The sequence below is a fragment of the Pleurodeles waltl genome, chromosome 9 (genome assembly GCF_031143425.1).
Source record: "Pleurodeles waltl isolate 20211129_DDA chromosome 9, aPleWal1.hap1.20221129, whole genome shotgun sequence".
Classification (NCBI taxonomy): Eukaryota; Metazoa; Chordata; class Amphibia; order Caudata; family Salamandridae; genus Pleurodeles; species Pleurodeles waltl.
Genome location: NC_090448.1, coordinates 1,050,300,753 through 1,050,316,163, shown reverse-complemented (window position 1 = coordinate 1,050,316,163; position 15,411 = coordinate 1,050,300,753). Strand labels below are relative to the sequence as shown.

Here is a 15,411-nt window from a genome sequence, read left to right as displayed (position 1 = left end):
TGGATATTTGAGCAAGGAAGAAAAGTAAAGGAAATGAGAGCATATGAATATCTCATTATTGAAGTAGACAGTTAAGACTTTGAGAACCAGATAGGGATGATTGAAAGATGATAAAAGGTTTGCCATTAAAATCTACACATCCATCTCTACATTTCCCATTTTAATTATGTCAGGCGATAGAGACTGGCAGTGTTTTGATCAGACAAAATCTAAGCATTTTCATATTGTTCTATGGCTTTAGAACAAAATAACACATAATCAGAGATAAACTATATTGTTATTAGACAATTTATGACTCCATAATAAAACAGAAAAAAACCTTTCATTAACTGAATACCTTGGCTACTTCACCACAACAGTAATCATCCGTTATCTTCTTATAGGGAGCCCAGCAAGAGCAAGAAAAGCATAGTTTAGAGTCAAATTATGACACCCTTTTGACATATTTGTTTAATCAAGATGCTAGAGTCTTACAACAATTATGTAATATCATATGCTATAGTCTACACTGCCTGCAAACAGTGTGTCCTAGTGGTGATGATAAATTATGATCAGTTTCAGTTTTTTTAGCCATTTCACAACACGTTTTATAAAATAGCAATTTGCAATATACAAGTCATATTACACACTCCAAAAATCTCACTAACAAAAACATTTAAAATAGTGAAAGGAGGAATGTTTACATAACATGGTGTTCATGGTATTTGACCTGACTCCCATTGGCAATATAAATTCATTGTTCTTACATTATTCCACAACAAAATTCTTTCCTAGAGAGTGTTGTGCAGGTGGTTATTTGTAACTCAAAGTTATCACTGCTTCACAAATACAGTATATTTTATTTTAGAATGTATAAAAAAAGAACATAGTGAGGCGTAACTGGGCAAATGATCCAGGGGACATATCTATGTGAGGAGATTGTCTTGAGGAAAATGCAGCCCTAAAACACACCCTTCTGCGAATGAGTGATGGAAGTGATAATGAGGGGACACTTGCTGCCATTCTTGCTTTGCTTTAATATTAAGGTCCTGCCTACTTGTGCTATTAGCTTTGAGGACACTGATGCCTAGAGTTGCTTCTGAGAACCTGTGAAGAAGTGGAAGATAATGTTTGCAATTTGGAGAATCACTATGGACATTTTCTGTATGATCCGGGGGCGTTGTGGGAAATGGAGCAACCAGTCCATCCAACTGGAACATGGTCAACGTAGCTGGAACATGAAGGGTATTGTCTCGGTTGCAAGACAGGAGAATATTTTAGCTCAAATGACTTGAAGAGCAATAATGGAGGTAAGATGGGTCTTCTGGGTAAAATATGGCAATGTGGGACTCTTGCAGAATGGTCTTTCGGGGGGCTTAGTGCCTTCTTCAGCCTCCATATGTGACGGTATGGCCCATAAACAATGAGCAAGCATCTGGTGGAATGTCACAAACCAGTTCAGTGTTGTGGCACAGGCACACTGGCCTGCACTGAGGAAACACATCAAGAGCCACAAAAAGATTTTACAGGATCAATGTCGACACATTGTGAAGTAGTACGCATGGATTGCACAGGATGACATTTTGCAAGGCCACATGATCACGCACACAAGACCACTGGACCAACACATCACAGCAAACAAGTATATTGTGTATTTCAGATTCCTTCCCACCTACTGTCCTGGTGGCTGCATGGGCACAGAACTCATCCACCCCAAATCTGAGACCAACATTACCAGGATCAATCCATGTCCTCTTCACATGTCAGACCAGTAAAAGCAACCTGCCAATGACACAACTCAGAAATGCCCAGGTCAGGATGGCATGGAAGAGACACTTGGAAGAAGGAATAATATACATGGAGTTCAGGCAGGTAAAGGAATACATATGACCCGCTTATCATTTCAAACCTCAGTTGCTCCACTGACAATACAATAAGACTGAGCCAAACAAAGCAGATCATCATGGTAGTTGCGTGTTAAAGTTTGACTGAGCTAGCAAACCTTGCCTGTATAATGCACAGCATGAGATGCCCTTTCTCTTTGAAAAAGAGCTACCCTTTTCAGCACATCCTGACTACTACAGTTCCCCATACAGTCACAGTAATCACATAACAATCTCTACTTACATTCAAGTTAAGTAGTGATTGATGAGATCTGCCTGCATGTCTCCACCTTCATCCTCATCACTGCCATCCTCACTTGACATTTCAGGTGGCTCACCCAGTGGCACTGCTAGCTCCTCCTCACCTGGAATAAATGGCATATTTCTCCTCAGGGCAGTGTTGTTGAGCATGCAGCAGGCAACAATGATCTTACACTCTTTCCCGGGAGAGTAGAGGAGGGCTCTACCAGTCATGTCCATACAACAACATATGGCTTTCAGGACCCAAAAGCCTGCTCCACGTCACGCCGTGTCCTTTCATTTGCCTTGTTGAAGCAGACTTCCCCTGGCGTAGTTGGGTTCCCCACCAGTGTCAACAACCATAGACGGTTTGGGTATGCTGAGTCACCTGTAAGGGAATTTGGCAAATTTGCAATCATTAGTCCCATGCATCTTGTCTCTGGAAGCAGACATTGCATACAAACAAACAGGACATATGTGCCTTACCAACCAGTCAGGCCCTCTCTGGGTACAGTCGTGCCATCAGCTGTGGAATGGCACTGTTCCACATGATGAAGGCGCCATGGACTGAACTGGGATAATGGGCACAGACCTGGAAAATGTAGAGGTCTGCCAAACACAAAACTTGGACATTGATGGAATGGTAGTTCTTCCTGTTCCGATAGTCTTGTTTATTGCCATGCATTGGAACCAAGGCTACATGTGTACCATCAATGGCTCCCACCACATGTGGGATGTGTGTTAAACCATAGAAGTCAGCCTTCACATGGCCAAAATCCTCACGTTGAGGAAACCGTACGTAGATGTCCAGGTGTTTCAGCATTGCTGAGAGTACATCCTTCAAGACCAGATTGAACATAGGGTGGGACATCCCAGCAGATAGACCCACTGTATTTTGGAAGGACCCTGTGGCAAGGATGTGCAACATTTCCATGACTTGAGTCATGGGTGGTATGCTATTTGGATGACTGATGACAGGTAACAGATCTGGCTCCAACTGATAACAAAGATCCACGATTGTCTGGCTATCCATCTGGTATATCTGGATGATGTGTCTGTCCTCCATCGCCTGAAGATCTGCCAGTGGACGGTCCACAGTAGTCTGTCTGATCTTTCCCCTCCCAGGGTAACTATGTAGGACAAAAGGAGAGTACAGCTGTCATTCAATGTGTCCTTTGCAAGATACATAATGCATGTAATAGACGAACAGTGACATTGCATGTGAGTAGCACAGGACATGATACACAGTACACATCACCACTTTCAATCACACAGAAGTGACACCTTTCCCCCTTGCATTTCCACAAATGTGTGCACATCATCTATCTGGACAGCAAAATAGGTGAATGTGACTTGCCATTCGGACTGTGAGTTAATGCCCCAAAACCTAAATTGCCCTGGGTGTAGGGTGTGGGGTCCAGTGCCCTTAATCATGTTGTCACATATGCTTGGCTTCATACCTACATGATGTAAAATACAAATTACCTACATGATAGGATAATGCCACCACTCATAATTAGTCTGAACAACATTTTCGGATTAGTGACACATATAAAGCAGCTAAAATGGCATAGCATGCCTCTAAAATGGCGGCTGCCTGACTTACTTCATTGGACATTGGTAACCGCCCATGATCACTGGTCATGGTGGTAGGCGCTGCTACCGCAGTGTACACAGCCATAGGTTAACGTTATTGCCATTGGCAGTATTGGGTCAATGGCTGTGTCCACCGGTGGTGACGGTCGGGTACGTGGCGGACGTGACTGCCATGTTCTGAAAAACCCTCACTTCACTCCTGACACTGCTGCCAGCAAACCTCCACTACCTGAGCTGCTGTGTACCGCCTCTGGGAGCAATCATGCCATAGACAACAGGTGATAGGGCCCTTACCTTTTCCCCTGTGGTGCTTGAGAAGCTGGCGGAGGAGGTCCTACCCCTGTATGAGCAGCGCTGTGGTGCACCAAAGGAGCAGGTAAGTGCCTCATGTGCAGTTTTCTCTACTTCGAAATATATTACATTTAGGCAGCCTAGAGTTTGTCCCAGCTTGTCATATTGTGTAGTCAAAGCTCTTTATGTGGTGTCAGTGTCCATCAAAGGCTGAGTCAATGGGCATGTTTCTGTTTCTGTTCTGAAACATTGTGAGTGTGTATTGAATGTTTCCTGACCCAGCTTGTGTTGGATGCACATAATTAGGTGAGGTTTTGTGACAGTCATCCCCAGGCATCTCTTAGCAAAATATGTTATCAAATGTGTGATCACATGTGATTGCATGACAGCACGAGCAGAGAATGCATTTTGTATGTGTTGGTTGATTGTAATTTGAGCTGTGTGTGTTGACACAGCGATCTCAAACCACATCTGGCCTTGTTAGACTGTTGTTTGGAAGCCAGCTCATGACTTACTATGGCCCTCAGCTCTGCATATAGACATCATATGCCAATTCCCTGTTGGCTACATGATGTACTGATATGCATATAAGTGCCGGATATGGTGTTTCATGAAGTTCTTAATGCTCAGTCTGCAGAGACCCAGGCCCGTCTAATGTTTATCACAGTATATGTTGTAATCTTGGCTGGTAACAAATCTCTTTTGCTATGCAAGTGTGGCACTGTGCCCACAGCCTGTATCCATGCACATCATGGACAGACACCAAATCATGCCTCAGTGCCAATATGCAGTTTATTGAACCTCTGTCCACTGGGCAGGCTGTTGATCTGTGACGGATGTGCTGTTTTCATCTTTGGCAGTGTGTTACATATCCTTGACAGGTACCTTGATCCCACAGCCCTGTTGTCACCTTCATCCAGCTCACACGTGTCCTGTGCAAAGGCATTGCATTTAGGTCATTGCATAAGTGAAAACATGGTGTTGCTTACTGGTGAGCCATGATATGTGACTCAGTTGGTTGGGCAGATAGCAGGACTAGTACAATGCATGCCCACATCTTTCCATAGGTACCCTAGGTTAAGTGAACACACGTGCAGAAGTGTTTTTTGTGTTGTTGATGTGGCACACAGACCACCACCCCCTGAAATGTTGTGTGCCTGCATCTGTATCTTCATATGTCCACACATGGACAGGCTTGACTCTCTGTGCGCCCACCATGCTACTCCATTCATTGTGAACCAAGGGCGATAGTGGATTTTGACTGAGGAGTTTACCTGTCAGTACCCACCTGGTGTGATGTGTCTCATAGCATTTCTGATCGGTGTCAGGTTGCTAGCTCATGTCCCACAAAAGTCACAGTTGACCTACCTAGTCTGTGCAGACCCTGAGCTGGGCGTTGTATAGGGCATGATTGTAGTCATCCCTGTGTCCAATGCCAGTTATGTGCCACACATGGGTAGTATGGTCAGGACAGGATGTTCGTAGCTTGGCACACTGACATTTATGTGAATCAGCCATATTGTATGGGACTTTTGGACACAATGTCTAGTCTTTTCTTTGGCATTCAAGGAGGTCAATGCCTATCAGAAGAAGGGGATTTAGAAGGCCATCGCCAAGAAGGTACAGGCCCTGGGGGTCCACTGTTGGAAGAGGTGGGAGGACCTGAGACACTGGGCCCTGAAGATTGCGGAGGACCAGCTGGGGCTGTCCTTCCAATGTGGATGGGGTGCCTGTCAAACAATGATCCCCCCCCCAATGGCCTGCATTTTGCAGTGGCCTAACCGGAGTTGGATGGGCATTTGAGGGCAGCACAGCAGCCACAAGGGGGTGAGTACAAGGCAAATTCCTGCTTGTCCCTTTGCCTGGTGAGTAAGTGAAGGACTGCTCCCCTGACAATGAGGGATGTGTCATGTGTCACAGATCATAGGTCAAGTGTTTCCAACTGGTGTGCTTTTCCTTTTGGACCTGGGACTAAGGACAAAACTGTAGGATATCATCAGACCAATTGCTTTGCAGGGACCACATAGGCTGTGCGAAGTGAACAAATATTTACTGTTTGTTCTGCTAGTGGGTGTTAGTTTTCTCTAACAGATCACTCCCTCCAAATGTTACAGGCCAAAGGTAAGTAGGATGTGCATCACTGTCCTCTGCCATGTGCCTGTAAATATGTGTAAGTTGGCCTCTGCCACCCAGGAGCTATTTATCTTCAGTCTGTGATGGGTGCTGGTGCCTCTCTGCAGTCTGTGATACGTAGGTGTCCATCACAGAGGTGACATGACTTACATGGCTTATTTATAGCAGCTGTATCAAACTACTTTCCCTTTGTAATTAGGTAATGTGCATTGACAAGTGACATGTCAACACCCAGCTTACATGTCAGCATGTGCTCCATTCTCCTGAGGATACATATCTATGCTGCTGTTTTATGCATGTGCTACCCATGTCGATGGGATGATGTCTGATTCGCTCACATATATGTGCATGGTGAACTGGTAATGGTACATCTACAGCGGTCATCCATTTCTTGTAGTGCCACAGACTGGAGTGTGTCACCATCTTATGTCATCTGACAGATACCTTCATGCCTCATAGCATGTCATTAGTCATGCTAAACTGCAGTAGCAATGAGGGACATGACTTGTAGGGCCACAGTGTGGATCCACTTTATGTTTATTCATGTTGAGAAGTACACTGCACCTGTGTAAAGATTGGGGATTGTGCCCTGACTGTTGGAATACATCATGGAATGACTTGCAGTGATGATTGGATCACATGTGTTTGGGGACAGGGATTCATCTACAGACAGTTGCCATGCTTGCCATGTCTGAGACGTGGGTAGTGATGTAGTTTCTCGTTGAACAAGAAGTTGGTGTCCTTCTGTTGGTGATTGCATATTCTGTATCTCTCCAACCTGCACAGTACTGTAGTTCACTACAAACACACTCAGATGTGAACATTGTAGTGAGTGTTAGACATTGGTGGTGGCTATCCTGGTCCTTATTGGATCATTTTTGTGTGTATTCTGGAGACATCTCTCCTTGAGATTTTGAACGTGACTTCATTGGTGTTCCTTACAATGCCACAGTTGGGGCACGTCTGAGTGACATTGCTACTACCGCCTAGACTCATTTTGTACAGGTGTCACTTGTGGAGCTGTAAATTGATGTGATGTGTCTGTAGTGACATGGGCATTTTCATGTCACCTATCCCAGGTTTTTGCAGTTTTGTACATGTGTCAGCTGCATTTCCTTTGCAACCTCTGATATAGTTGGTACATCACGTCAGTGCAGAATAGATGTGTGCCTGAGCTTGTGTCTGTGTGTTTGGTAGAGTAACATACAATGGCATCAAATTGTTGGCTACAAGTTCACTGGGGTCTGCTGCATGTGTCTCAGGTTTAAGGATGGATTGGTAACCTAGATGTGGTATAGTTTGTGTGGTTGCTAGACTTCATCCATGCAAATGTAGTTGTCTGAATTCCTGCTTTTCACTTGTGTCACTTTCCTAATTCCAGATGGCATGCATGGTTATGTTATGGCACATGATTGTACCACTTAGGTGGTACTTTTTGCGGGAGACTACTTGACATGATGGCATGGTTTGTCTCTCAGAGTTGTGATTGAACTGTTTTCATGTCCACTTTGTGACCCACTTTCACTTTCTCTTGCCAGCATCAGGTCAGGCAGGCAAAGGAGATAGGGCCGAGCCAAGTGGGGAAGCATCTGGCCCTCGGGACTTGGGTCAAGAGACCACCGACACGGAGGGACGCAGTGGCCCAGAGGGTGAGGAGAGTGCCACAGGGGAGACCGGATCGGCCTCTACATCCTTGGATTTCTCCTCCAGTGGCCACTCCCTATTGGTGGTGGTCCCATGAGGGAACCCCCCCAGCACCTTCTTTGTCCACCACCCCGTTATATTACCGCCCTCCCTGTTGCTCCCAACCCAGTTGGCCATGCCCGCTTACCCAAGAGGTGGGTGTTTCCTTTGCTGCAGGCACTTCCGCCCCAGCCCCTGTTCCCTCTGCTGCCTTTAGTGAGGAGGCTATTGACCTCCTGAGAAACATCTCTGTGGTCAGTCTGTCATTGTGAATGCCATCCAAGGACTGGCGACCCAACTCCAGCAGACAAATGCTCCTGGAGGGCATTCACTGTGAAATGGCTGGCCTACAGAGATCTTTTCTGGCTCTGGCCTCCACACTGATGGCAGCAAGTCACCGCTTGTCTTCTGTCCCCCCTCCACCACTCTCTTCCCAGTCCAAATCCCCCCTTCCCCGACCTACCTAAAGCACACAGACAGATTCCACCTCAACAGACACACGGAGTGCTCAGAAACACAAGCAGCACAAGACACCCTGGCGCACACACAAACAACATCCACCCGCAGACACAGCAACAGTCACTACTTTCTCTGACGCCCCCCCACACCTAACATCACACACACAACATCTGGCATACCTACAGACACCACCACAACAGTCACAAACACAACCACCATACCCATCCTACCCGCAGACGCCACCCCAGCAGACCCTCAGACGTCCACCCCATCACCACACCTGCAGACACCCCAACTACAGACACACCTACATGCACCACATCCTTCATACCTGCAGTCACCACTACAAACACTCACCATGGCATCCCCCAGCACCTCCACCCCACCTCAGCTCAAAGCACATAAACGCCCTAATTCACCCACGCAACAGATACAAACCCCACACAAGCATACATCCCACAAGCACGCACCCAAGACATCCACTAATGCACGTCAGATAGCCACTCCCTCAACCTCCAAATCCAAACGCCATTCTGATGACTGTCCCCGTGTGTCTAAAAAAAACATTTCCTTTGTGATCTAGGCTTCACCACTGTCCTCACCCTGTACCTCACCCAAAAGGTCTGTATCCCTTCCTCCAAGGCCTCCCCGTCCCCTGCAAAGAGCCATACCCCTCTCCCTGCAAAGAAGAAGCCACCCTCCCAAAAAGGAGCCCCTCCTCGAAAGCCCAAACCCCCCCTCCCAAACCGATCCCCCACCCTAGATAATCCCTGAGGAGCCTGCCCATTACTGTGGAGGTTACATGGCAGTTAGGAGTCAAGTTTGTTAACAACACATTGCCATCATTTGGCCTGCATATGGACTGGCCTTTAGCCTTGGACTTACATTCCTTTTTTGTTGTTGGTTTGTTGCGTACACCTTTGTCCTGCATTTCCTTTCCTAGCTTTCTGTTGTTCCCGAGTGACTTTGATTGTGTGCATGTAACCAATGTTTGTGCTTTCTTGGTGCTCCATGTGGTGTTGTTTTCAGTATGTTTGTTTGTGTGGAATACTGTTGCCCCTCAAGAGAAGGATATATGTGGTGTGATGGGTATGTGTGTGCATTTGCAATGTTGGTGTCATGGCATTGTGTAGTGTTTGTTATGGTAAGTTCTTCTTTTCGTGTTGTGCAATGTGGGCATGTATGGTGTTGGACTTGTCCCCTTGATATGGCTATTGTATACATGTGATGTGTGTCTTCTTGGGTTTTGTTATTGCAGACATGGAGTGTGGTAAGTTGTGCCAGGTTGCTTTGCATTTGAGTGTGCATGTGTCCATTTAGGTGTGTGTCCCTTGCAGCTCTTTTATGTAGAGGTATGTCCCATGGTGTAGGAGTTGTATGTGCTTTGTAGAATTGCCCTTGCCCATTGTGTAGCTGTGTATGACAATTGGTTTTGGTATTATTTGCACCTGGGATCCATTTAGGGCCATTTCCTGTACGTATGTTGTCTGAGGGCCCTATTCAAAGTGATACATGTTCCAGTGCAGCCTCCTTCCATGTATGCTCCTTATGCTCCCATCCCAAATGTGCAGGTATTGTTGTTCGGGTGATCTTTGTATCTTCTGTCTATTTGCCTCTCTGTGTTTTGTGCATGCCATTGAGCTTCCATTCTGGTGTGTGTGTGTGAAGAGTGTGTCCATTGCAGGGTTGTTTCATGGTGGTGTTGTATGTGTTTCATGCTACATCAATGGATATGTGTGTTGTAAGTATGGACAGTTCCTGGCCAGTGTTGGTTGTGAGTGTGTGAGTTGTATTTGTATATTTGCAGTACGTGTGCTGTTGTTGCTGTGTGTGAGAATGTTGTGTAGCCTTCAGTGTCCCTGTGTTTGAGCTGTGTCCATGAGTATTTGTGTAGTGTGCAGTGTGTGTGTGCTGAGCTAAGTGTGTGTATTGTGAGTGCATCAGTGATGATGTCTGTGGGTGGGTGTTGTGTAGCTGCTGCCCGTGGGGCCCCCACCATGATCTGTTTCCTGGCGCTTTGTGCTGTTTTTAAATGTTAATAATACAGGTAGGTGTGTGTACTTAGGGTTGCTGCTGTCGACAGCAGCATTGATTTTGTTGTCTTTGTGTGAGCAGGAGCAGCGACATTACATTTTCGAAGGGCTCCATGGTAGCTCTAGACGTCGGTGGCTTCCTTCAGGTTACTGTCTGTTTTAGCCTGATAGGACGTGGTGGTTGGACCGCCATGGTCACAATGGTGGTGTGCAACCTCGTAATGGGTCCGGTGGAAACACAGGCTCTGCCGGCCTGTTTGTGCTTCCAGGTTTGTACTGCCTGGTATTAGGGATGGACTGCTGGCTTTCTTCTGTTTGTATGACTGCCAAACTTGTAATAGGGTGGTCTGCTCTGCCAGACCGTTGGCGGTCGGACCGCCACCGCCAACATGGCGATCCTCAGACTGCCAAACTCATTATCAGCCCCTAAGTTCCTTGTGAAGGCACATGAATAGAACAAACATTGGCAAAGGCAGTAGGTCTGGCTTGGAAGTACTTCATGTATTTTTTGAGTGGTTGTACAAATAGGTGAGGGGTGAGTCTGGGAAAATCATTGCTTGTATGAATGAATATATTACTCAGGGCATTATTGGTGGATCAATGAGTGAGTGATTGAGTTCAAGAATTGAAGAGTAAGTGCGTGTGTCGATAGATGGCTATATGAATGGGTGAGAGCGTGAATGGCTGTAGAAAGTAAAGACGGTCGATGTATGGTAATGGCAGCATGTGTGGAGCAAGGGCAGTGTGGGTGGCAGGGATAAGGTGGCGAGGCTGTGGCATTATATTGGGTAGAAGTGAAAAAATGAGTGCCTAGATCAAGAAGTGACTGCAAAGATAGATTGCTGGTTGGATGAGTGAGTGAATGCTTTAATGGATAACTAAATCATTGGGTTAAGTGGTTCCTGGCAATCCTCACACAGCCCTGTGCCACTCAAAGTATTCTCTCCACCTTGGGGTGTAGATGAAAAGGGTCTGGACCTGAGGATTATCAATAAACCACAGACTAGTGGTACAGTGCCTTCATCATGGCAACAGTAGCAACCAATTTTAACAGAGGTTCTACTTTGGTTTAGTCCCTACAACCCAAAAGAATCTTTGATGGGAAGCAACAAAAAAGTAATGTTGAGCCCATATTCGGGTACTCGCTGCAATGGTCAACACACCCTTTCTAGCAGAATGATGGAATACTGAGAAGGGTAGCAATTAGCAACTGTGTCATGGATATATGACCCAACACTACGCATTGCTGCAATGTGGCTACTTGCGTTTCTCAATGTGTCTACTTATATTTCTTTGATTTGTTATCCATAGTTGGACACCATAATATGCAGTTTTGCCCCTGGTTGATGATTATAGATCTTAGCATTGCTCCAAGATACTGGACATGCTGTGCAGTATTATCCGTAGCTGCTGATTGTGTTGTGTAGTACTTACCAAAATGCTTACCATGATATGCATTTTTTATTGTATTAATTGATATTAATGTGCAGTGTTTTCCAGAACAAGTGGCCATGATGTTTATCTGCTGCAACATAACTCCAAAAAAGTAGGTGTCTGACTTGCTTTCCAGTTCGAGTTGGACGACAGTTGCCATAGTGCCTCCTTGAAAATAGAGCTAGCATCTATAGATGGTTTGTGTGGCAAGTGAGGGCTCAATCCTCAACTCCCCTAAGCAGCCCGGGCTATAAGTAACCTTTCTGTGGATTCGCAGGAAGGCCACCCTTGCTTCACACATGCAGTGATAGCTGGAATCTTGTGTCCTCGGAGCTCTGTAACTGGTGAGGGCTTTAAGGACAAAGGGCCTCATTATGAGTCTGGCGGTCCAAGGGCTGCCAGACTTGCGGTGGTGGTCCGACTGCTGCACTCCAGGTGATTCAACCGCCACATTACATGGTTGCAGACGGGTTGATGGATGGGGCTGGTAGAAACACAGTGCAGCAGGCCCAGGGGGGCCCGGCTCTGCCCATGCCAATGCTATGGGAAGTGCAGCCCCCCCTGTCCAGCACCCTCAGAATGCGCACTGTCTGCTTTGCAGACAGACAGTGAACATTCTGAAGGTGCTCGTGTACTATGATATTGACCTCGACTCCCTTAAGGGTGACAAGACCAATTTCGTAGCACTGTTCCCGCCAGGCTGCTCGACGAGAACATTGTCATACGATGTTCCCACAGGTCAGCATGGTGGAATATCGTAATACGGTGGGGGGTGAGACAGTCAGGTTGACTGCTGCCTCATCCTCGCGAGTTTGGCGACCGGCTCGTTCGCGACTGCCAAACTTGCAATGAACCCCTAAGTTGTCAATATATAACTGGTAATAGGTAGGGAGACTAAGCACAAACCGTTTGGGTTCATGGAAGATCCCAGCATGGACTGCTTGTGGTGAAAGACCTTTAAACTATGTACTTCATTATTCAATAAATAAACTCATTTAAGGTGATGTTAAGGGAGTGTTAAAAGCAATCATATTCAGGTATATAAGTATAAACTGAACTTAACTAGATAAACTTAATTTGAAGTTTACGTCAAGGTCACAACCCAAAATCTTAAAACCGACTCTGCAGTGCACTTCTTAATGACATCACTGACACTTCTCAAAAGGCTGCTCAGAAAACATGATTGAGGAACCCAAGAATTTGCATCAGTCCTTAGGCAGAACTTGAGCAGCATGCCTTTTTAACATACCCATTGATCTCCATGCCATTTGTTGGGAGAGTGTAAGGGTAAGAGCATTTGACTTTATACAGATTATTTAACTACTGCATCGCCCCTCGATCAGATAAGACAGGTTAAGGATTGCTTATTTCAAGAAGCGAGGAGGAGACTCTGATGTCAAGTGGGAGGTTGTTCCATGCTTTAAGAGGGATGTAAGAGAACGCCTATCCTCCTGATCTGGCTATCTATATGCGTCAGATGTGTGCAAGTAGTAGTCCTGTGGAGTGGAGATGTCTAGGTGGTTGGTGGAAGGAGATGCGAGTAGTGCCTTGAATGTGTGTGTGAGGAGTTTGTATTGAGTGTGTTTGCCTATTGGGAGCCAGTATAGTTCCCTGAGGTGTGGTGTGATGTGGGTTTTGTGTGGGAGGTTGAGGATGAGTTTGGCTGCCAAGTTCTGGATGGTTTGTAGTCTTCTAGTAAGTTGCTTGTTGAGCCTGGTATAGAGGGAGTTCCCATGATCCAACTTGCTGGTGACTAGGGCATTAGGGTCAATTTTTCTAGTGTTGTTTGGACTCCAATTGAAGATCTTCCTTAGCATCTTCAGAGTGTGGAAGCAGGGTGTTATGATGGTGTTGACTTGTGCTGTCATGTCTGGTTTGCTGCCGATTATTATTTTGAACTTCCTGGTATGGGTTTGGGGTGTGGGTCTACGTTTCTCCAGCCACTAGTTGGAGTCTTATGATGAGGTGTTCTTGCCAAAGATCCCTACTTCTGTCTCGTCATTGTTGAGCTTGAGACAGTTGGCTGTCATCCAGTTAGCAATTTCAGTCATGTAGGTGGTAAATTTGTTTTGTGTGTCGTGGTCATGCCTGAGGGGAGAGAATGAGTTGTGTGTCATCTGCGTAGGAGAGGATGTTAATGTGTGCGCCGAAGACAGTGGCCTTAGAGATCATGTATGCATTGAAGAGGCTGGGTATGAGAGATAAGCTTTGAGGCACTCTGGAGATGAGTGTTTAGGCTTCTGAGGACAAAGGTGCCACGCTGACTGCTTGTGTTCTGTCTGTTAAGAAGGAGCAGATTCAGCAGACAGCATGTCCTTGTTTATTGCTTGTGAAGGGTTGATATTGCTGGTGGTGGCAGGAAGCAACAGGAGGTCAGGTGAAATCTTTGATGATGGTTAGGATTTCCTTGCTGCTGTTAGTGCTGGCAGTTCCGTTGGTCATATGGTCTGTGATGGGGTGAGATGGGTATGCAGAAACTGACGAGGGCATGGTCTGACCAGGCCATAGTTATGGGGTTTTCGACTGTGATGTTGTGGATTGAGGACACAGTCGGGTCCAATAGGTTTCAGGTGGTGTGGGTGGGTCGGTAACGTGCTGGGTGAGGCCAAGGTTTCCAAGATTTCCTAGAAGACCCATGGAGTTTGGGTTTGGAGTTTCATTTCTAAGTGAAATTTTAGGTCTCCAAGGAGGATGAAGGTGCTGACGTTGATAATGAGGAGTGTGACGATGTCTGTGATGTCACTGGCAAAATTGGCGCAAGGTGTTGATAGTCTGTCTACGAGAGTTCCGCCCAGGGAGAAGTTGGCTGTGACGTGTATCTTGAACATGAGGTGTTCCATGTAGCTGGTGCAGATGCCCGTGTAGCTGGTGTGGCAGTTGGTATCTTTGGGGTTCTGCTGATGGTCTTGCTTAACAATCTTGTAGTTGGCAGGGATGGCCGTAGCAATTTCCAGTGCCGTGTGTCTGTGAGAGAAGTCTGTAATACTGAAAATAGGATCATTAAAGGGGAACGTATAGACAGTACTGCTATAGGGCCTTCAAGGATAGTTGGCTGTGGATATCACTCTGCAGATGACCCGTGCCATATTCTCAGAAGTGTTCTTTTCACTCTCTAGGACACCGATAATATCAGTTCAGTGGCATGCGCTATTCTTATCTAATTAAGCCTTGGAGAGATGACTGTTACTCTCATCTGCTGAAGAGTAATGGAGTGATGACAGTGTATTATGTCTCCAGTGTATAAAACCTTTTTTGGCATGAACAGAAGTTTGGTGATTTTTTTCATCAAACCTGGACAGATGACTGCCATTCAGTTCTGATTCCAGATACAATGAAGAGGGAATTTAGGAGGCATGAAAAGTATATCTGATCCCACAAAATACATATAGGCTATTTTTCTGGTCATATTTAGAGAATCCATCCACACCTAAAAAAATTAGTAAGGTGGTCATTTTTGAAGTTATTAAACTTGTTTAAATGTCTTGAACTTGTTCTAATCTGAACTTTCATGCCGGTTTCCTCCATAGAGTTGCAACAAATGTAGCAAGATTATTGGAAGGAAAAGGTAATTATGAATATGTTTTACTTCTATAGAATTTAGAAAACATAAACTGTGTGTTTATTTTTCATAACTGTAACCACAACTCAAAATAAAATACCTTGCACAACTGTGTTTTTGC

The 15,411-nt window shown here is 45.7% G+C and overlaps 1 protein-coding gene across 1 annotated transcript in view; it reads left to right on the top strand.

Moving 5' to 3' along the window:
• ABHD12B (abhydrolase domain containing 12B) overlaps window positions 1-15,411 on the top strand; it is a 328,971-nt gene that overhangs the window by 244,197 nt on the left and 69,363 nt on the right. The window contains exon 8 of the mRNA XM_069208676.1: window positions 15,259-15,296. Within this exon, the coding sequence (XP_069064777.1) occupies window positions 15,259-15,296 (38 nt within the window). The remainder of the gene's footprint in view (window positions 1-15,258; window positions 15,297-15,411) is intronic.